Source organism: Erinaceus europaeus, chromosome 5 (assembly GCF_950295315.1).
Source record: "Erinaceus europaeus chromosome 5, mEriEur2.1, whole genome shotgun sequence".
NCBI lineage: Eukaryota > Metazoa > Chordata > Mammalia > Eulipotyphla > Erinaceidae > Erinaceus > Erinaceus europaeus.
Window position 1 is genome coordinate 112,945,472 of NC_080166.1, and position 21,721 is coordinate 112,967,192.

The 21,721-nt window shown below is 39.1% G+C and overlaps 1 protein-coding gene across 7 annotated transcripts in view; it reads left to right on the top strand.

Annotated features, from left to right (window-relative positions):
- DCLK1 (doublecortin like kinase 1) overlaps positions 1-21,721 on the top strand; it is a 383,977-nt gene that overhangs the window by 347,711 nt on the left and 14,545 nt on the right. For 4 of the 7 annotated variants that reach the window (XM_060191631.1, XM_060191629.1, XM_060191628.1 and 1 more), the window contains one exon: positions 10,206-10,319. In XM_060191631.1, coding sequence (XP_060047614.1) covers positions 10,206-10,319 — 114 coding nt within the window. Of the gene's footprint in view, positions 1-10,205; positions 10,320-15,104; positions 15,179-21,721 lie in introns of all 7 variants that reach the window. The other 3 variants (XM_060191632.1, XM_016186924.2, XM_007520276.3) reach the window with 1 other exon arrangement.

The following is a 21,721-nucleotide window of genomic DNA, read 5'->3' on the forward strand; positions in this document are numbered from 1 at the left end:
CAGTGACAGGTCGATCCATACTCCCTGTCTCTTTCTTTCCCTAGTTGGGCAGGGCTCTGAGGAAACAGAACTCCAGGACACACTGGTGTTCCAGTATCTGGAACTTGGTGGCTGAAAAAGAGTTAACATATAAAACTATACAAGTTGTTTATTAATCATGAACTTAAAGGCTGGAATATTGCAGATGAAGGTTTGGGATCTCTGTTTTGCAAATAGCTAGTAAGTCTATTCTTTAGGTATATTCCAAAAGGCCTGAGCCTGACATCTGATGTGCAGGTAGACCCAGGTTATTGTCTGGGGAGATGATGTCATGGCTGGAAAAAAGGGCTAGAAAACTGGATCAGGGAAAAGAGTAGTTCCCATGTATGGGAAAGTTATATAAATATTGTTGACTGTAAACCCCAGCTATTTGATGTGATCTGGGGCCCATATTCAGCTTAGGAGCCTATGTGACCTCTGCATCCATGTAGATCTGAGCTCACATTCTGTGGTCATGAGTAGGAACATTCCAAGCTGTCGCAATATCGATCCATCTTCCTCAGGTGTAACATAGAGTATGTTGTCCATCCTCCGAAGGGAGTATGGAATGTTCTCTACTGCTGTTGATCCAATTTAAGAGCAAGGTCCTATGGGGGGCCTGCAAAGGGGTCTATTGTGTTGTTCCTGATAGAGATGACCAGTAACAATGGAGAGAGGGATTAATTTGAGGTCTGGGCTCATCACGTCTCAGGACTCCCCTACATTTTATTTATTTCACCTATCTGATCTCCAAGAAATTCTAGTAAACCAAGATAATTTAGAAAAGGGGAAGGAATAAGAGAAAGAAGAAAAAAACAAGAGCCTAGATAATCTTCCATGATATCCCAGACTAATAAGAACAAGTCGTCTGCACACAAAACACATGAGCGTCCATTTATTGTGCTGGTGGAATTTGTTAGAAGTTAAGAGAAGCCCAGCATTACTGTAATAATCAATAAAGTCACTTATTTTTAGCCACAAGTTGGAAATGCTGACATTAGAACTGCTCTTTCCATTTACATGTCTTCTCTCATTTATCATGACATTTCCCCCACCCCCCAGTGCAGTTTGAACTGCAGACATAAAGGATGCATAGACCTAAACAAGAAATTCAAGGGTCCCGAGTCCCATAAATCTGGGGATGATTGACCAGAGTCCAAGGGTCCCACACTATGTGACATGGAACTTTCATTAAAGAATTATGATGTACTTGGGATGGCTTAACACTAAATTGGAAGATTCTGGTAATAAGCCTCTCCAGGCTGCCACACTTTACATAAATTTACAGATATCATTAATAATAGAGCTTGGCAATGAAGCCATAGGAAGCAAGATTTGTGGTTCCAAAAAAGAAAAAAAAAATCATGAAGAGAATAGAATTTTCTAAAGCAAGAGCCCCCGAGGATGGGTTCCCTAAGGAAAAAGAGAAATTTGTTATACTAAGTGACTTCATGTCCAACCCTCCCCCCTTCCCCCAGGTCTTCTCTAACATCCTGCTGTGGAAATGGAGACCAGGAAGCTAAGTCTCCTCCAGACAGCTGGGAGAGTTCATTTTCCATTTTGCAAACTAATTCTGTTCTTGTCAGCAGCCATGCTCTGCCAAATAGTGGATGGGAATTTCTAAATCAAAACCCACTGACCTCAAACCACAACCAGGCCTGTGTCAAACTTCAGGAAAGACTCCCAGAAAAGTATGTACCAGATTGTATGGTAGTAATACTGTAACTATTTGGAGAACATGCCAGGTTTGTCACGTTTCAAAAATTTATAGCACATTTTTGGCCTGTCATCTATTCTGAATAATGGTTATAAAGATGTATGTTTTTAACAGCCCTATTTATTTTATTAATGCAAGGCAGTAAGTTAGCTCAGGCTCCATCATCAAGCCCTCAGGTACAAATGAAGTTTCTATAAAGCTAGTTATGTATTTCTTTTAGTCAGTTATGCTTACTTATGACCTTCAAAATTGATATTGAAAACTCTTTAGCCTTCTCTCTCTCTCTCTCTCTCTCTCTCTCTCTCTCTCTCTCTCTCTCTCTCTCTCTCGTGCGCGTCTATCCATGCAGAATTTACCTTTTCTAGCTGAGACACCTTATTTTGTTGGGAAAATAACCTAAAATGTTGTAAGTTTTATGAAGTCAAAGGCATCTCTGACAACTTGTGAGGCTTGTTGTTAAACTACTTCTGTTGCTTAGACGGCAAACTAGTAACCCAACGGAAGCTCAACCCTTCACTAGAATTTAAAGCTGGAGGCCAGAACCCACCAGGCCCCAACATCTAAAAAAGTTGCTTACAGTCTTGACAGGAGATTAGGATTGGGACTGGGAAGAAAACAATAACCAAATCCATTGTGAGGATGACTGACAAGTAAACACCTAGCCTAAGAGCTGGCAGGGAGAAAAAGGGCCAGGTAAATCAACATTGGATGCTGGGGGAGGAGAGGTTCAGAGGGCTGCAAAGCTGAGACTGCTTCACTAAGTGGAAACTGTTGATATGAAGGCACAACTATGTGACTTCTCCATGTTTGCACACAAGCTCTTATATACAGCCAGTGCCAACCACAGGTCTGTGCAGCTAACTTCATTGCCTCCAGTGTTGGCCCCTGCCTGATACACACAAGATTCCAAAGCCCTGATTTAACATGTTGTGCTGCCACTTCCTATACTAATGGATACCCAGTCTTCTCTTGACATAGTAGTTTCTGGCTCTGTGCCTCTGACTCCTCCTGCAATGCTCAGCCTCCCATTGACTAATTCCAAATGCTTCCCAGTCTTCACTAAGACTTTCCAAAAAATCATGTGTGTGTTTGTTTGTTTGTTTGGGCAGAGGATACAGAATAATGGTTATGCAAAAGGCTTTCAGAGTGGAGGTAGTTATGCAAAGTGGAGGTGTTATGCAAACAGACTCATGCTTGAGGCTAAAGGAACCAGGTTCAATCTCCCTGCATCACCACAAGCCAGAGTTGAGCAGTGCTCTGGTATAAACAAAAATAGACAAAAACAACAAAAAAAAGAAAAGAAAAAGAAAGAAAGAAAGAAAAGAAGGAAGGAAGGAAGAAAGAGAGAGAAAAAAACACTGAAGACTTCCATACCTGAAGCTCTGAGATCCCAGGTTCAATCCCCTGCACCACCATGAGCCAGAGCTGAGAAGTGCTCTAGTTGTGGCTCCTCCCTTCCTTCCTTCCTTCCTTCCTTCCTTCCTTCCTTCCTTCCTTCCTTCCTTCTTTTCCTTCTTTCTTTCTTTCTTTCTTTCTTTCTTTCTTTCTTTCTTTCTTTCTTTCCTTCCTTCCTTCCTTCCTTCCTTCCTTCTTTCTTTCCTTCTTTCTTTCTTTCTTTCTTTCTTTCTTTCTTTCTTTCTTTCTTTCTTTCTTTCTTTCTTTCTTCCTCTCTGCAATAATGGAAGGAAAAGACAAACCAAAGCACTACTCTAGCCATGAGTGGTGCTGGTGATCAAACCTAGTGCCCCAAGTATATAAAGTATGTGCTGAGTCACCTTCTTAGCCACAGGTTTTCTTCAGCCTCTAACTCAGCCTTTGTTCTTCCTTAACACTGTGCTACCTTCATCCTGAGAAAGATGATTAATGGAGTCCCCTCCCACTGACACTTATGGAGCCCTTTTGTAGCCCATACCATGCTACTGTCTGACCCTAATGGGTGCCCTTGATTGCTGTATAAAGTACAGAGTTTCACACCTGGTTCAGACTTGACTCAAGCACTTTCTAGCTGGTTGAGCATGAACAAATTATTTAGCCTTGTTGAGCCTCACTCAGTTGGCTCATCCTGGAGATGAGTCAAGGCATGCAGGTTGGAGAGGATACCTGAGGATTAAGAAGAGCATAAATGTCTCCCTTAGATTGGGATCACGTAACATTACAGGTGGTACCAGCCTCTGACTGCACTTCCTTTTTAAGTTTGCTCCTCTCCACCCCAAGGATGGCCTTACCTTTTCTCTCCTTACTTCATCTTCTCTCAGAGAAAGCTAAGCTAAGGCAGATTGCTTCATGTCCTCAACTTGTACCTCACACCACCTGTTCCTTCTCTCTTGTCTCCCCAACTCATCTTTTCCACTGAATCTGAACCCAAGTATACAAATTTGCTCAAGATTTTTTTGTCCTAAAATGAAAAACAAACAAACAACAACAACAACAAAAACTTAGGCCTGCTCTCTGATCCACTTTTTTCTAACTTGTTTATAGTTGAAAGTTTATATAAATCACTTAGCCCAAGGTAGCCAAGGTCTCTATTTAGAGGCATTAGAAGTACAGGGTGGGAGTCGGGCTGTAGCGCAGCGGGTTAAGCGCAGGTGGCGCAAAGCACAAGGACCGGCATAAGGATCCCAGTTCGAGCCCCAGCTCCCTACCTGCAGGGGAGTCGCTTCACAGGCGGTGAAGCAGGTCTGCAGGTGTCTATCTTTCTCTCCTCCTCTCTGTCTTCCCCTCCTCTCTCCATTTCTCTCTGTCCTATCCAACAACGACAACAACAATAATAACTACAACAATAAAAAAAAAACAAACAGCAAGGGCAACAAAAGGGAATAAATAAAATAAAATAAATATTTAAAAAAAAAGAAGTACAGGGTAGAACTTGTAAAATAAATAAAAATAAATAAATAAGCTTGATTGGATAGTACCTCCACAGTCACAGATGCTAGATCACAACAATACTCTCTGGTTATCATTTGGCTCTTATAAAGTCAGGAACTGAATGCTATGTTGTAAAAACACATTGTAAATGTAAAATTGAGTTAAGGCAAAATCATCCTCCACCCTTTCTACACTTACACTATTATTTAAGATTTATTTTACTTATGACATATGAGAGAGAGCTTACATGAATGAGAAAGAGAGAGGGGGGAGGGAGACACACACACACACACACACACAGAGTCTTCATATAGCCCCATATCTTCCCTCCCCCAGTATCATCTTACTGTTAAACTAGCTGACCACTTTATTTCTGACTCTTTCCACAAAACTAATTTATAAAGCTTCTGATTCAGTCTGCATCATGGAGAAACTTCCTTCATTCTTATTTGGTTTCAGATATGATTTAATCAGCATAATGTTTGTTCCTTCATGTAGCCATTAATAAATCAGTCCATGAGTATCCCAAGCTAAGTATTCACATGTGCTGAGCACTAAGCCACTTACTTATATTAAGGATTACAAAATACAGGGAAGAAGTAACAAAAACTTTACTACCTACATATATGTATATATGAACATATATTTTTCTTTCTTTTATTTGACAGAACAGAGAGAAACTGAGATGGGAGAGACAGAGAGCATTGACTTACTATTGTAATTAAAAAATTAAGACCTTGTGGTGGGACTGCAACTCGGCGCGGGTTCAAAACAATTAAGGTTTATTGCATGACAGTACAGCAGTACAGGACTATATATATATATTTGCCTCCAGGGTTATTGCTGGGGCTCGGTGCCTGCACCATGAATCCACTGCTCCTGGAGGCCATTTTTTCCCCTTTAGTTGCCCTGGTTGTTTTATCGTTGTTGTAGTTATTATTATCACTGTTATTGATGTCATCGTTATTGGATAGGACAGAGAGAAATGGAGAGAGGAGGGGAAGATAGAGAGAAGGAGAGAAAGATAGACATGTGCAGACCTGCTTCACCGCCTGTGAAGTGACTCCCCTGCAGGTGGGGAGCCGGGGGCTCAAAGGGGATCCTTGTGCAGTTCCTTGCGCTTTGTGCCATGTGCGCTTAACCTGCTGCGCTACCACCCTACCCCAGGACAGCATATTTTAGATATAGCAAAATAGACTATTATTGGCAGAGATATAGGTTACTCATATGGCCATAGAGGAGAGTCTTATAAGCTAAGTTTACCAGCTAGCTCAGTTACACATATTCAGTTCCCTGGAGAAGCAGCCATGTTGGCACCACAAATACACAGGAAAGTAGGGAGCCAGGAGAGCAGAGTACATGAACAGAGAGCAACTTCTGCCTGGTACATGCTTAAGTTCCATTCTGAAATTGAAATCAGCCGTATGCTAATTATATCCAATTTGTCAGCTATATGCTAATTACATTCATCAAAACCAGTCATATGCTAATTATGTCACAACAGTTCCCCACTTCTTAGTATAAACATAGACAAGATGCTCAGAGACTGTAGGAGTATAGGAAAATAAACATGTCTTCAGTGTTTCTAGGATTCTGCAAGTCCTGACTTCATTCCTGAAAGTGTGGTCACAATAACTGAGTATCAAATAAGACCCTGTTAGCCTGGTAACCTGTGGTCTAGGGTCTGTGTCTAACCCAGAGATGGCCCAACACTAACTGGAAGCTCAATCAGAGACTAACAGAGGTGGCCCAGAGTTCAAGTGGTTTCAGGGTAGGGATCGGGGTACATCTTGGTGTTGGAGTGCGAGGCTAGAAAAGTCACAAGGCATCTGCTGGAGAAAGAATAGAAACTCTGTGGAGAAAAGTAATGTTTAGCAGCTGTTTGATTAGAATTATATGGTACAAAAAATTTAAAATATATAAAGCTCTGTGCATTATCTTGTTTATGATTGGGAATATGGCCTTTGAGGGTGCCTTATAGCGTTCCACAATTACTCATTTAGCAAAGTACTAAGGAATGCCAATTACATGCTTAGAAGAAATAATCCATAGTCTAGAAGCATATTCAGGGCCATTATCAGTCTATTATTATGAGGAATACCTTTAGCAGCAAAGGCAGATAAAGTGTTCACAAACATGGGTTGCTTTCTGTGTGACAGGTGGCATGTATAAAGCCTGTAATAATGTCCACAGAGATAGGAACAAATTTCAGTTTGCCAAACTTAGGGATGTGTGAAACATCCATTTGCCAGAATTCATCACTAGAAAGTCTTCTGAGATAAACACCCCTAAAGGGGGGAGGAGTCATGAATGATAGCTTGCCAATCAAAGCATTAAAGAACAATGGCTCATGCTTATACCAGAAAAATATCAAATCATTTAACTAGAGCTTAATGCCTTGGTGAAAGCAGAAGTGGAGATTAATAGACAAACTCAAAGTAGGTTACACTGCTAGACTATAAGCACCATCATCCTTGGAGGATCATTGATGGTCTTTGTAAATAGGGTATAGGGATTAACTGTACAATTCAGGTGCCATGGGAAAAATGATAAATTTTAACTTGTCCTATGTGATCAGTATCAATAATTCCAGAATGCACTTGAACACTTAGAGAGGTTAACTTGAGCACCATGGCAAAATATCAGTAAAACCTTTGGGGAGAAGACCCCAAACACTGATAGATACAATTTCTATTTTAGCTCTTTCAAAAACATAGGAGTGTATAATAGCATCACACAATCAACACTAGCTTTTATGATAAATTTGAGTGAATATATACATGTATATCCCACTATTCAAACAAATCACATCCCCATAGAGAGACCGGAAGGTTAAAGACGTAAGGAACACAGTGAGACAACCTGTAAAGATTCATGCCTGTAGTAAGTGGCTATCCTTCAGAGTTGTCCAATAGTCCTCATTGCTTTGTGGGCTGGAGAACCAGGACCCCGCTTTTTGTTTTCTGGCAGAAAAATGTCTCCTGCATAAGTTCTGGATAGACAGTGGATTGCCCAGTGAAAGCCTCTTTTACAGAGTGGGTATTTGGTAAAGGGAAGTTTGGAATATCTGTCATTTTCAGATACCTTCTAATTAAATTGTTCGAGCTTCACCTTACAATTCTTTTGCAAATGGCCTTAATTATTACATTTTTAAATAAACCTTATTTAGCATGGGCTGTACTGAGCCTGTCACACACATGGCCTGATTAAATGCAGTCATAAGGGAGTCGGGCTGTAGTGCAGCGGGTTAAGCGCAGGTGGCGCAAAGCACAAGGACCGGCATAAGGATCGCGGTTTGAACCCCAGCTCCCCACCTGCAGGGGAGTCGCTTCACAGGCGGTGAAGCAGGTCTGCAGGTGTCTATCTTTCTCTCCTCCTCTCTGTCTTCCCCTCGTCTCTCCATTTCTCTCTTTCCTCTCCAACAACGACTACAACAATAAAACAACAAGGGCAACAAAAGGGAATAAATAAATAAAATAAATATTTTTAAAAAATTAAATGCAGTCATAATATGTGCTTTATGGATTTGAGTCCGTACCTGATTACATGCTTTTACTATCTGACCAATATTTAAATCTTGATCTTTAAGTGGCCCAAGAATTCCTTTACAGTCTTAGTTTGCATTATCATAGGCGAATCACTTAATTAGAATTTTGGCTACTTCTACATTATCTATTTGTCTACTGATAGCTTCTTGTAGTCTGTTCACAAAGTCCATATAGGGTCTTGTGGCTTTCTGAAAAACAGAGCCAAAAATCTCTACATGAGTAACATATCCCATGCGCTGACTGCGGATTGCACAGTGGTCATCAGCCTATGCTAATTACATAACAACACTCACCATTTGCAAAGCTTCCCCCCTGGAGGTGGGGACCAGGGGCTTGAACCAAGGTCTTTGTACATGCTCAAAGGTCTGTGCTCACCTAGGTACATCCAGCACCCTCTGCACACTTTTATAAGCTATATATTAACCCTTACTCCTTTATATATATAAAATTTATCTATACGTATACATTGTTAAGTAAAACCAAAAATTCTATATTTATACCTATAGGTATATGTGTATACATATGCATATATATAGTCACAGAAAATGAAAACAAATACAATAAAAAAGCAGTAGGAATCTCTAGAAGGGCCATTGTACTAAAAAGTTCTTGGAACAGGTGTTTTGGATCTGGATTTTGAAAAAAAAGAGGAATCACAGGGTCCCTTGCCTATTGTCACTCACTTCATTTCCCCACCAGCTACTATAGTCCACTGCAGCCAGACAGTGTTGGTTGAAGCAAAAAATAGTTAACTGCTGAAAGGAGAAGTACAATTTAAGCATATAAACCAGTTTATACAAAAGAGGAAGCAGCAAATGTATTGTCCTAGGTGGACTGAAAAAATGAACAATGATGGAGAGTAAAGAATGCTTGGTAAAGCATCAGCCTTGCCAGAAAGTTTGGTTTTATTGTTTTAGTAGCAAGCACTTTATCATATTTCTCACCAATATTGAATATCTGCTATGTGCCAGGACCCTATGTTAATACATGAGCATTCCAGGGTGAACAAAACAAGGTCTCTGTCTTCAAGGATTGTGCAGCCTTTGCCTCATGGGCTAGTAAGTGGTAGTGTATAGCTATGATTCTGGTTATTGCTATTCTAACAGTGTTTAGCACAGACAGACGGGCTGCCCAGCCTCCATCATAGAAGGCTCTGGTGCAGAGTAGAAGGCCCATTTAAAATAAGCCCCAATCTGAAATATATTATAATAACTGATGAATTAAAGACTAAATGGGAGGTTTAAAACTTAAGAAAGAACTGTCTGCTTAGATGGTTGCCTGGGATCCCAGAATATTGAATTGAACAGCAGTAGAATCAGCTTAAGCTTGTTGGTCATCTCCAGGGCTTCACTGCCCCAGGATGACTTTATTATTATTTTTTATTTCAAACAGAGAAAGACAAGAGAGGCAGGGGGGAAAAGGAATAAAATATAAATAGCTAAAAAGACAGAGAGGCAAAGAGAGGAGGAAAGAAACCACAGCACCAAAGCTTTCTTCAGTGCAGTGGAGGCTGGATTTGAACTTGGGTCATGCACATGACAAAGCAAGTATACTATCCATGTGAGCTATTTTTCCAGTCTCCAACATAAGTTCATTTAGAAGACCTTTCCTGAGCCCAGATCTTTCAGTTACCTTGGATTTAAATCTAAGTCATGGTCTAATAGGATCTACTGTCAGGTGAGGCCAAAAAAAAAAAATGTTCATATTGATTTTTTTATTTGTCCAGATTAACTTGCTTTTTGACATATGTCCCTAGAGCCATAGCTGAAGTAGATTTTACTCGAAACTCAAAATAGAAATTACAAGTTTTATCTAGAAATAAAACTCCAAGGGTCAGCTGACACAGACAATTAAATTTTAGAGCAGATGTGGAAATGAAGGGGACCTTGGAACAATACTTGTGATACTCTATTAAATGAGAATATTCTGGTCATTTATTTCTGAAACCATATAGATTTTTAAGATCACTACCTGTTACTAGAAGATCTTGGCCTCGTTTTCCATTTATCTCATTCTTTTCTTTTCTTTCTTCCCTTCTCCCCTCTTCTTCCCACCAGGATGATGGCCTCCCAGAAAATGAATATCAGCTGTCAGTAGCTGGGAAGATAAAGAAGCATTTCAACACAGGCCCCAAGCCAAATAGCACAGCAGCTGGAGTTTCTGTCATAGCAGTAAGCATCTGAAATATCCACCTATAACTTTTTAAAAGCAGTCCACCTAAGAGACAGGTATTCCTCAGGAGAATGTATCCAGAGACAGCAGAATGGGTCATTTCTTTAGACAGCTCAACCATTTAATGCACTGGGGGAGGTGTAAGGCTCATATATATTATGTGTTTTTGCTGATCATTAGCCTGGGACTCACATCATTATCCAACACCTCCAGGGTGTCTTGCTGTATGTATTGATTTCATGATTTATTTTTTTTAAACAAAAAACCTCCCCCACATTGGACTCTGTGCCAAGGCAAACTTTGGGACTCTGAGAATAATGTCCTTTTGCCAGGAGGAGCTGGGACAGGAAAGGAAGCTGAGAGAGACAACATAGCAAAGAGAGGCTGGAACATTATAGATCTTTGTAGGAGACCAAAGTGGGAGCCAAAAACATAGCAGAAAGCTTACACAGTAAGGTTTTCAGTGAAATGGAATTGCTGTGAACACCCAAAGAAAAAATCATCATGTCTTGCTCCTTAGAAATTTCTGTTTTGAAATTTGAAAGTCTTTTAGCATTTTCCATTTTATTGATGCGGCTGCACAAGGACCCCCCCCATACATGGAGACATACACTACATGCAATCTGATAGCAGCTCTAGGCAAAGATTAAATTGGGCAGAGAAATCATGAAACCTCATACTTCCTGGTGTCATATTCTAGAGTAAATATATTCTAGTCCCAGATTACTTGAGTGTTTAATAATTTCCTCTTCTTTTTCAGACTATGTAAATTTTAATAGCATATTCAACATGAAATCGCTTGAGTGGTCTCCTTTTTCTAAACAAAAGAACTGGGGACAGTACGGTGCCAAAAAATTTAAAAGTATTTATGCTACTAAACAATACCTCATGTTCATGAGCAATACTCAGTGTTTAATTACTTCTATGAGTGTTTCTACTTTCTTTATTTACTTTTTTTCCCTGATTGTGCTGGGACCCCAGAGAAAGCTAAAGCTAAAGATATGTACATAACTTTGAGGTAAAATATCCCACATGTGGGTTATTAAGTATTTTCTATGCATTCCCCAAATTTTCAGGTGACACCAGTGCTTGCATATCCTCTGTCTCATACTATTTGCATTTCATGTTTTTGAACCCTTTCAACAGTGAGTTAGTTACATGAGTGGAAGTACGTTGACTGATGAATACACTGACAGTGATACATACAACACACTCTTTATGATACTCCTCAGTGCAGCTGAGGCTATAAATGTTCTTTCAAAGGGAAATGCAGTGTAGAAGAAGTGCACTTCCCCTGTCTTCCATAGATCATCAGTGTTCGTTGTTATCAGCTAATAGCCACTAATTCCTGAAAGTAGCAATCCATGGTCTTGACTAAGCCAGACATGCTGCAGACTCTGTTCTCATCATTCATTCAAGATACAAGTCTATGATTTTCTTTTGCAATGGCCTGCCAGCACGCTTGTCCATGAAAAGGACTGCTTTTCTGTTCCTGCTCACAGTATAACAGCTATCAGAGAAAGGGCTTTTTTCCACCTCTGTCATTTTTTTTTTTCCTGGTCTTTTATTTGAATTAGTCTTCAGTTAAGTTTCCCTTGGTTGCTTGTTAACGGTTTGTTCACAGTATTGGGGGAGTCTTATCAGGACTAAAAGCAGGAAGTTCAGGGCAGTTTTTCAGTGGACAGACAGCATAGGTTGGAGGGGAAACCCACCTTTAATCAATGAATTTTGAATCTAATCTATGCAGTTAATTAAGACTTCTTCTAAGTTGATCTCGAATAATTTCAGTTTGGTGTTGACGATCAGAGGTCTACTAATTTGTTTGTCTAAGTAACATGATCAAATCATTCTGAATGCAATTTAATATTGGTTTCTCTGTTCATCACTAATATGGTTCCATGAAAGCTAGATAAATTGATAATAGAGAAATAAGTTGTAAAGTGGGATGTGGAGTGTGAATAATACTTAGTCATTTGCTTACTTATTTTTTATCTGCCAGAAAGCTTTAATATAAATTTTAATCTAAATATATTACTAAATTACTCAGATTCAAAGAGAGAGAGAGAACAATTTTTGGAGAAATACCTGAAAAAATGCCTTGTTAATGCAAAAATACAGTTATTATGCATTATTATTTTTAAAGATGTATTTTATTTACTGCATTTGAGGTAGATAGGTTCTTTTATCATCTTATTGGGTGCTGATGGTTTACAGTGCTGCTGTTGATACATCAGTACAATTTCTAATCTCCTATATTATTAAATTATTGTCTATGGTGCATTTTATAAAGACCACTTGACAATTTAATAATGCAACATAATTGCTACTTCACTCACACTTTAGAACCCCTGTAATAAATACAAAATTGCAATGACCTCTCTTGGTAGGTAGAAAAAATAATTTCAATATATATTTCATTCAGAACTTTTCCCATGCACACAAATGCTTTCCCCAGAGGCTATAAAGTAATGTGCTTTATTTTAAATGGTCTCTATCATAGGAATGATTTTTTATGAATTTTTTTCTGGAAACGATACACACCACTTGCATATATATATATATATATATATATATATATATATCTTAGAATTAAATGCCAATCAGTTTTTTTTCCCCCCCAGGAACTCAACAGTTTAATCATTAGTCTAGAACTGGCACTACTCTTTATTTAGTTAGAAACCTAGCTGGAGATTAACCCTACTTATGAAATTCATGACACTTTTTCTTTCTCAGAGTGACAAAGGAAAAAAAAGAACAGTCATAGCAAACAGACTAGTCATAGGTATAATTTATGACATGGGTGTGGTTTAATATGCACTCATGGTTCTGAACCTTAGTGGAGGTTTTACTGTTGTTGTTCTGTTGTCTTTTTTTTTTTTTCCTTTTCTGTTTCCCACCCCCTACATTATTAAGACAACAACAACAACAACAAAAAAGGACAAATGATAACTTTATATAAAGGTTGCAAAAGAACCTCTGTGCTTAGCAAAGAAAGTAATTACTAGCTAGAGGCTCAGAGACTTCATATGGTTCTTCTCAAAGGAGAAATGGTGTTCTGACATTGAGGTCAGGCAATGTGATTAGGAGAAAACCCATTGTTGTTCTTATAGCTACAATATTTGCCTCTGAGAAAGACTCCATTGTCCCTCCATTACCTGTCTCAGTATCTGGGAGTGGCTTGGGTGGGGGTCGGGTGAAGGAAACAAAACAAAGCAAAACAGAACAGAGAGGGAAGCAAAAGGTTATTAAAATGCAATTTATAGACATAAAATGGAATTAGAGATGACATTTTAACGGTGGACTTCTTGAGAGCTAAGACAGGGAGGGAGGCATTATTAGATTTACTCAGCTTGATGAAGAACTGATGACTAAGATGTCAGTTCCAATTTATTTTTCCCATTTAAAGCTGTTTATTATTTTAGTAGGTAATTCTCTTAATGTTTTAAAGTTCTCCTTTTGAATTTTGCTCATGCAAATAGAGCATTTCAGTCTAATTGAACAAATCCATACTTATCAGGCCGCAAATAATTGTGATAATAATTATAAAGCTGGGAAGCTTTCGTTCTAACCGGAGTTTAAGCAATAAACTCCTGCCTGTCGTGCTATGGGACACTCTCTAGGTGGCAGTAGAGAACTAGCTACTAAGTAGCTATCATCACAGACTGAAATTGCAGAGTAGGCCATCATCCTAACAAGTCTGCTGCATTTTTACTCCTAAGTAAAAGGAAATGTACATTTAAAAAAAAAAACAAAAAAAAAAGATTAAAATCTCACACTGCTCTTCTGTGAACACTGGGATAGCCTAGTTTATAATGAGAATATCAAATCTTTCGAGGAATAGCTTTTAGTTCAAATGCCTGGTGCCTGTATAGTTTTTTTTTGAGATGCCTTTGTGAATTTAGAAGTAGAAACTGTCATCAGCACCACATTTGAAAGCACCCGTGAGCTTCTCTGTAAAGAAATGTATGCAAGCTGCATTGTCTCACGAGTGAAACTGAGGAGTGGGCACAGTGCATACCTTTCAAATTTGGGGGAATCGAATCTTTTGTGTCCATGTAGCCAAAGGCTGATATATCATTCCAAAATGAACAACTTTAAGAACTTATCTTGTCTTCTATTTATTGTACCTTTAATATACGGGAGAAGCTTTTTTCTTTGTTTTCTGTATTTTTGTATAGAGAAATGTACTGACCATGCTGTATCTTTTTAGTTCAGAAATGCAATTAAGATTCACCCTGAAGACTAGCTCTTCTTTTGAAGACTAACTCTGAAGGAAAGACATCCAAATTACTGTGATTTATGGGGACTTACAATATGATTATTTTTCATTTTTTATTTCATATTCATGAAGCCTTCAAATTTAAGCTTCATGGGATAAGATTTCAGAGGGGGGTCCAATCTGTTCTCTCTTAGGTAGCTAATGCTGATTTGAGTACTTTATTTAATTATAAAGGATTTTCCACTCTGTCGGTTGTGAGGAGCTGTTTATACCTTCTGAAATTAAGAGAACATTATTAAATGTGCATTCAAAAACTTGTCTGACAAATTAGATCTATTACAACAAATTGGCCTCTGAGATACTCAGGAGGGGTTAGTGTCTTTTCTTGCCTTTTTTATTTCCAATGTACAATTTTAGGATATTAGCTAGTTACCCTACAAAAGAGGCATTGTAACTATCTATAGATAATATACATATATAGACAATGAAGAACAGCTTGGTCTGGAGTCTTAATTCTTTAGCTCTATGTTGATCCACTGAGTTGCCCCCATTTCTCTCTGCTCAGCTGGACCACGGGTTTACCATCAAGAGATCAGGGTCTTTGGACTACTACCAACAACCAGGAATGTATTGGATAAGGTATGAGATGGTGCAGCTCAACAGTCAGTGTTTCCATGGCAACGTGCTGGCAGTCTCCATTAACCAGTTCCTTCAGTGGATAAACATGCTTTTGATTTGTTATCCAGTCCATATGCTGCTTTATCAGTTTCATTTTAATCTTGATTGAGATGCCACTCCCCCTCATTCCTTTTTTTCACCCATTATTCACACTGACATTTGCCAGCTTTCTTTCCATTGCACATGCTCAATATTGATTCTCCTTACAGTTAAAAGGACAGTATATTTAGTGTTGATACCAAAGCATTTTCCTGATGTTGCTAATTCAAACAACAATTGTCAGTGCTCATCTGTCCTTATTAAATGAAAGAACAACAGCACCTTCGCATATGTTTTATAGAAGTATATACTGTCATTTTAAAGTCATCAAGCCCGACCTTGACCTTATTAGCTGGATGAAGCGATGCATTTACACGTTAGCAGTAGAAGCTCCTCCAAGTACACTGAGCTATAGAATGCATTGTGCGTGTTGAGAAGCTTGTGTTTTCAATTTTTCACTGTTTTGTTTTGTTCTGTTCTGTTCCCTTCCTGGAACCCCCTTGGTGTCCTACCTATTGCATGAAAATCTCTCTCTCTCTCTCTCTTTAATAAATTTTGTAATTGCCAGATGACTTAGCTGGCTTATCTGCTCTTGAGCAAAAGGGACTATGGGAGGTGCCAATTTTGTTTCACTGGGCTGAGGATTCTCTCCAGTTGTGTTCTGTTACCGGCATATACATCAAGGGGCATCCTCCACAAGCCGGATGTTTTTTAATGATTTGAGAAATGCACTCTGAGAAAGCCCTAGGGAACTTTCCTCCTCCATCATAATGTTACTGAAGTGACCTCCAGGTAAATCTGTATATCTGAGTATTTACTAAGGAAATTTCCATTGGCTTTGGCATTTGTTCCCTATAAGCGATGGGGCCTATCTGCAAGAGTAGGTTTGCTTCTCATTATTGTTCCATGGATTAGACTATTAAAGTTTATCCAAAAAAAGAGAAAAATTAAATATATGTAATATTTTGAACTATAATATATATTTTATATATTCACATATATAAATTAAATATATGTGTGATTCTAATGTATATGATTACTGCTCCTAATTTTTTTGTAATTGTACACTAAAAACAAAAAAAAAATAGAGAAGCAGACAGGACACACTTTGACAAACTATCCAGATATAATTAGGTCACAATCATTTCCAAATCTGTTTATAATAACAGAACCTTTCAATGTCAGTTTTGCATAAAGGACTCTGTATCTTCTAGACTGATAGATCACACTTGAGTCTTCTAAGTCACCAAAGGAAATTTACTTTATAGATGTAGAAAGAACTTAATTTTTTTTAGTTTTAATCATTTGGGAAAGGGCAGTGAACTAATCAGGACTTACCTACATGCATATTTTCCCCTTTCACCTTCTTTACCTAGAAGATGAGCCATCTATATTTTATAATAGAAATTCAAAGAGTGAGCTAGCTTTGTAAATTTTCACAATCTGAACTTGCCCCTGTAGAACAGCACCCAGAGCAGGCACAGGACGTTTTTAACACCCCTGGCCCCTAATCTTTTTCTTCCCACCCCAGACCCTTCCAGGAGTGTCCCATAGCCCCAAGGGTAAACACTGACCTGGAGTCTGTCCACATTAATTAGCTTTGCAAGGTTTTATACTTTATAAAAATTGAATCACACCATGTGCCAACCTCCTTTAATTGTATGTCTCCTAACCCCAGGCATATTCACCAACCTATATGAGAAAAGTTGGTATACAATTAAAACCGGCCATCAAGTATGTCCAATTACAGCTGTGCATGTTTGAATAGCAAAATCACACATATTAGTGAATCTGAAAAAAAAAATTTAGAAAAGTATGTGACTGAACTTAAGGGACACGGATGGAAAGAAAACATCAAGCAAACGTAACTGATAAATGCCACCAAATAATAAAGAGATCATTTTGACCGAAATCCTAGTAATGGTTCCCATCCTCAGACAAAATGACATATCCCTGAATAATGGGCAGGAGCAGATGGGAGCTAATCTCTTTTTTCTTCCACACATGAACTGCTCTGTTTTCCAGCTGGGGGCAGTAACAACAATGTTTATAGTTAATGCTGCACTGAACAGTGCGCCCAGTATGTAAAGCTAAATGGGAGAGATGATGCTAAATACTCATTGGTGTGTGTGTGCTTAATTAGGAAGTTTTATAACGTCATTTAGCTCTGGAACGCACACACTCTCCTCACTGATTACAAACACTTGCCTTTTATCTCTGCAGAAGTGGGAGCATTTGTCTAACTGCAGTGGCAGCCAACTTTCTAACATAAACAACCATCGCGGGTGCCCATACCTGCTCCCAGTTGCGTTTACAAGTGCTCATGGCTGTTTTCAGTACTCGGAGACAGGCTTTCTTATTTTGTGAACCAGCTCCCATTGGGCATAGGCTAGAGAAAGCATCTCTGGGGTTCCCAGAACTGGAAAGTCCCTCTTAATGGGCTTTTTTTTTTTTTTCAAAGGCAGAGAGATGGCAGGAGGTATGTTTTCTCTTTCTGGCTTCATTCTTCTGTCTCTTAACAAAATTGCTTGCAAGTTGTAATCCCAGAAGTAGCAACTTGCTTGGTCCATTTATCCTAAAAAACTTGATCCTCACGCCATACTGTGAGGGTTCAGAGGGTGATATAAGAGGACAGAATATCTCCCGGGAATGAACTGCCTGGGCTGCTCCACTCCCTGGTTGGCCCGGCTACTTTATGCCCCCTTACATTTCCCCGTCCTGAAAATATGCCCTAATCCAAAGCAGATGCAGTCACATACGTGCCTGCCTTCCCCCAAGGGAAGCTGTCACTGAAGTGCATAGAGGAGAACTCCTGCATCTTTGGCACAGAGGGATGAGGTGGCAGCCAGAACAGGACACCCTGATTAAATAAAGCAAATATCAAAACAGGACAGAAGCTTAGAATGTGAAAGGAGATAAGGCACAGAGGCTAGCCGGGACAACAAGGGTGGGTGAGTTCCCAGGTCTAACGGGATGGAAATGTACATACTGGGTTAGAGCTAGGTTGGTCCCCCTTCCCAGCACAATGAGCAATGAGGCAGAGCCATGGCAGCAGTTCACGATCTTTGTGAGGCTGTTAAATGCTGTCATGCTCTGCTGTTCCAAAGGAATGAAGTTAGTTAAATGCATCCTAGTGGGCACAGCTTTGAAAGAGCAATGCCCAGGAAAGCAAAAGAGAGACCGCAGCAAGGGTGAGAAAGACTGCTAGGTCAGCCTCAGCACGAGGCCAAGGTCACATAGCAAGCTGCATGGCATTGCAGGTTGCTTCTACCCACTTTGCTTTGGCCTTGCCCTGGGGGTGGAGAAAGAGCTCTTTCATTCGAGTCTGAGCCCTGACATCCTGCCCCACCCTTGGCCTGAGACTCCCTCTCTCTAACAGTAAACTTCACACAGAGAAAAGCTTAGTTTGCTTTTTTTCTTCTCTTCCTTCCTTCTTCCTTCCTTCCCTTCCATTCTTTCATTCTTAACCCCCCACCCAGTGTTGAAGCCTCACACATGTGAGAGTTTATCCTTATCAGATTGACTTTTCCATTCTTTTTATTTCTAATAGAGACTAAGAGAAAGGATAAGAGAAAGAAAGCACACTCTGCCATCTGTGGAGCCTCTCCTAATGCCACAGTGCTCCCATGTGGTTCCAGGGTTCAAATCCAGGCCCTCATACATTGTAAGATTAACATCTTACTAGGTGAGCCCTCGGAAAAGGCTGTTTTATATTAGATTTCCAACCCTCCTAGACTGTGGTGAGAGAAAACAATATTGAGGGGAAAAATGATGCTCCATTTCACAGCTTTAAAAAGTGAGTTATTTAACCAAGAGGCTCAAAATATAAGCAGTAGCTTCTATTATATTTTCACAAATAGTTATGGAAAGAAACACAGGACTCGTGAGGCACCTGTGTTACAGTTTACTAAGTCAAACAGGTTGCTTTCTATTGGAGATTTCATTTTGTCCATGGGGGTAGGTAACTTAAGAGAGGACTTTTCTTTTAGCTCACTTTTTTGTGGAGATGATGATTTACAAGACAGTTGTTGTCACCTGTGTACCATTTCCTATTTTCCCCTTATAGGTGTCATCACACTATACCCTTCACCAGATAGGCTTTGTATTTGTTTTTGCTGTGCAATGAGCATGCAGACATTTAACATAGTTGTTAGAAACAAGAAAATTGTCATGGCATTCTAAGACTTGTGGAGGTTCTTGATGATTAGGTATAGATCAGAAAAGTTGCGGTATCTATTTCATTTGACCCATCTTTGGAAATCTTTCCCTCTTACTGGTTTTAAAGTAAATATCTATACTTCTTTTTTTGCATACTCATTCCTGCCATGCATGGACCCAGATATGTCCAGTGTTGCTCACTGATACTATGTTGACTTCATTAGCAAATAATACATGCTAGAGAACCTCATTATGAATATTAACCCTCCATTATTCTACAAAGATTGTAAATGTCAGGATGCTGAAATCGAACAGTTCTCAGATACACGTTAAACAGAAGACACTCAGAAATTCTTAGAAATTGTGATAAAATAGACTAGATATTAAGTTGGCAGTACAGAATATGGGCAATTTGTAATTTTGGAGCCAGGAAACTGGATTTGAATCCAGTTTGTCCCACCTGTCTTGTGACCTTGGGCAAGTTACATTTTATTCCTTTGTCAGTTTTTCCGTCTATAAAAAAATGAGAAGCGTTTTCAGAGCCTTTCACTAGGTGGTGCAAACCTGGCTGAGCTGCCAGTGCAGAAGTATCTTCACAGACCTCCCCTTGAAGGAGGAACTCAAAAAAGATCGCTTCCAGGGGTTTCTGCCACTTCGGAGAGAAAAGCATCCACTGCACAGTAGAGGCAGATCTTCCTGAGAAAACCAATCTCTCTTCAGATCAAAACACCTGTCACTCAAGTAGAAACATGAATTTTTTCTGATGTTCTAATTGGTAAAACTTATATAAGATATAGGCATTTGTGACATTAAATTTCACTTTTAATATTCTATAGTTAAAAGCTCTGATGAAATAGAAGTTTAAGACGTTATCCACTAGGGTAGTGATTAGTAAAACAAGGCGAATGAACCAAATCTAACCAACTACATGTTTTTATGAAGTTTTATTGGCACATGGCCCACGAGCTATTCACATAGAAATCACCTGTGGTCAGTTTTGCCCTGTAGGGACAGGCATGAATGGTTGTGTCAGAGAAACATATGACTTACAAAACCTAAAATGTTAACGATTTGACCTTCCCAAAATAAATGAATAAATTTTAAAATTAAGCTATATTTATAAATTCATTTCTAGGGAGGAAATAAATCTAAATTAATTGATGGCACTGATAATGCAGATTTTCTGAGGTAGGGAATAGTCTTGTTTAATAAAAATAAAAAAAAAAGGAACAGTTGCTCCATTGTCTGGTAGAAGCCTAGCACTTAATAAGACCTCAGTAGTAACCTACTTTAATTAATAAATAGATGATTGAACTTTGCACTTAATTTACTATTAATATAGGAAGAACATTGATTCTTTTTTAAAAATCTTTATTTATTGGATCGAGACAGCCAGAAATCAAGAGAGAAGGGAGTGATAGGGAGAGAGACAGAGAGACACCTGTCAGCACTGCTTCACCACTTGTGAAGCTTTACCTCTGCAGGTGGGGACCGGGGCTGGAACCTGGGTCCTTGCGCATTGTAACATGTGCACTCAACCAGGTGTGCCATCACCTGGCCCCCCAGAACATTGAGAGTATATGTGGTTTTCTTTTGTTGTTCGTTTTTAATTTCTGTGTGTTTATTTATTTGATAGGAGAGAGGGTAGGGGGATAGAGAAGGAGAGACACCAGCAGCACTGCGTCACCACTCATGAAGCTTCCTCCTGCAGGTGGGGACTAGGGGGCTTGAACCCAGGTCATTTTGCATAGTAACACATACTTTTAGTTAGATATATATGTTTTTTAAGAGTTCAGAATATATTTTAAAAGGCCAAACAATCAAATCACATATGAAATGCCTCCAGATAGCATCCCCACTTAGAGTAAGCAAAGAGTAAGGCATTAGGTAAAATAACAATAATATGTTTTTATAGTAAAGCTAGTTGTTAGTAATTCCCTAACTTACCTGCATAGTAGGTCCTAAATCTTCATAGACTTTCTTAAGCTCTATTGTGCCTTTGAATGTTCTGTTACTTACCTGTATGGTATACGAAAAACATGGCAGATCACCCTTTACTATAAAAAAAAACCTTCTGCTGTAGGGCATAAGAAATATATACATTTTTTCCAGCAGGGGGTCATCGCTGGGGCTCAGTGCCTGCACAAAAAATTCACTGCTCCTGCTGACCATTTTTTCTTTTTCTTTTTACTTCGTAGAACAGAGGGAAATTAAGAGGTGAGAGGGAAACACAGAAGGTAAGGCAGAGAGACACCTGCAGCCCATCTTCACCATTTGTGAACCTTTTCCCCTGTAGGTGGGAACTAA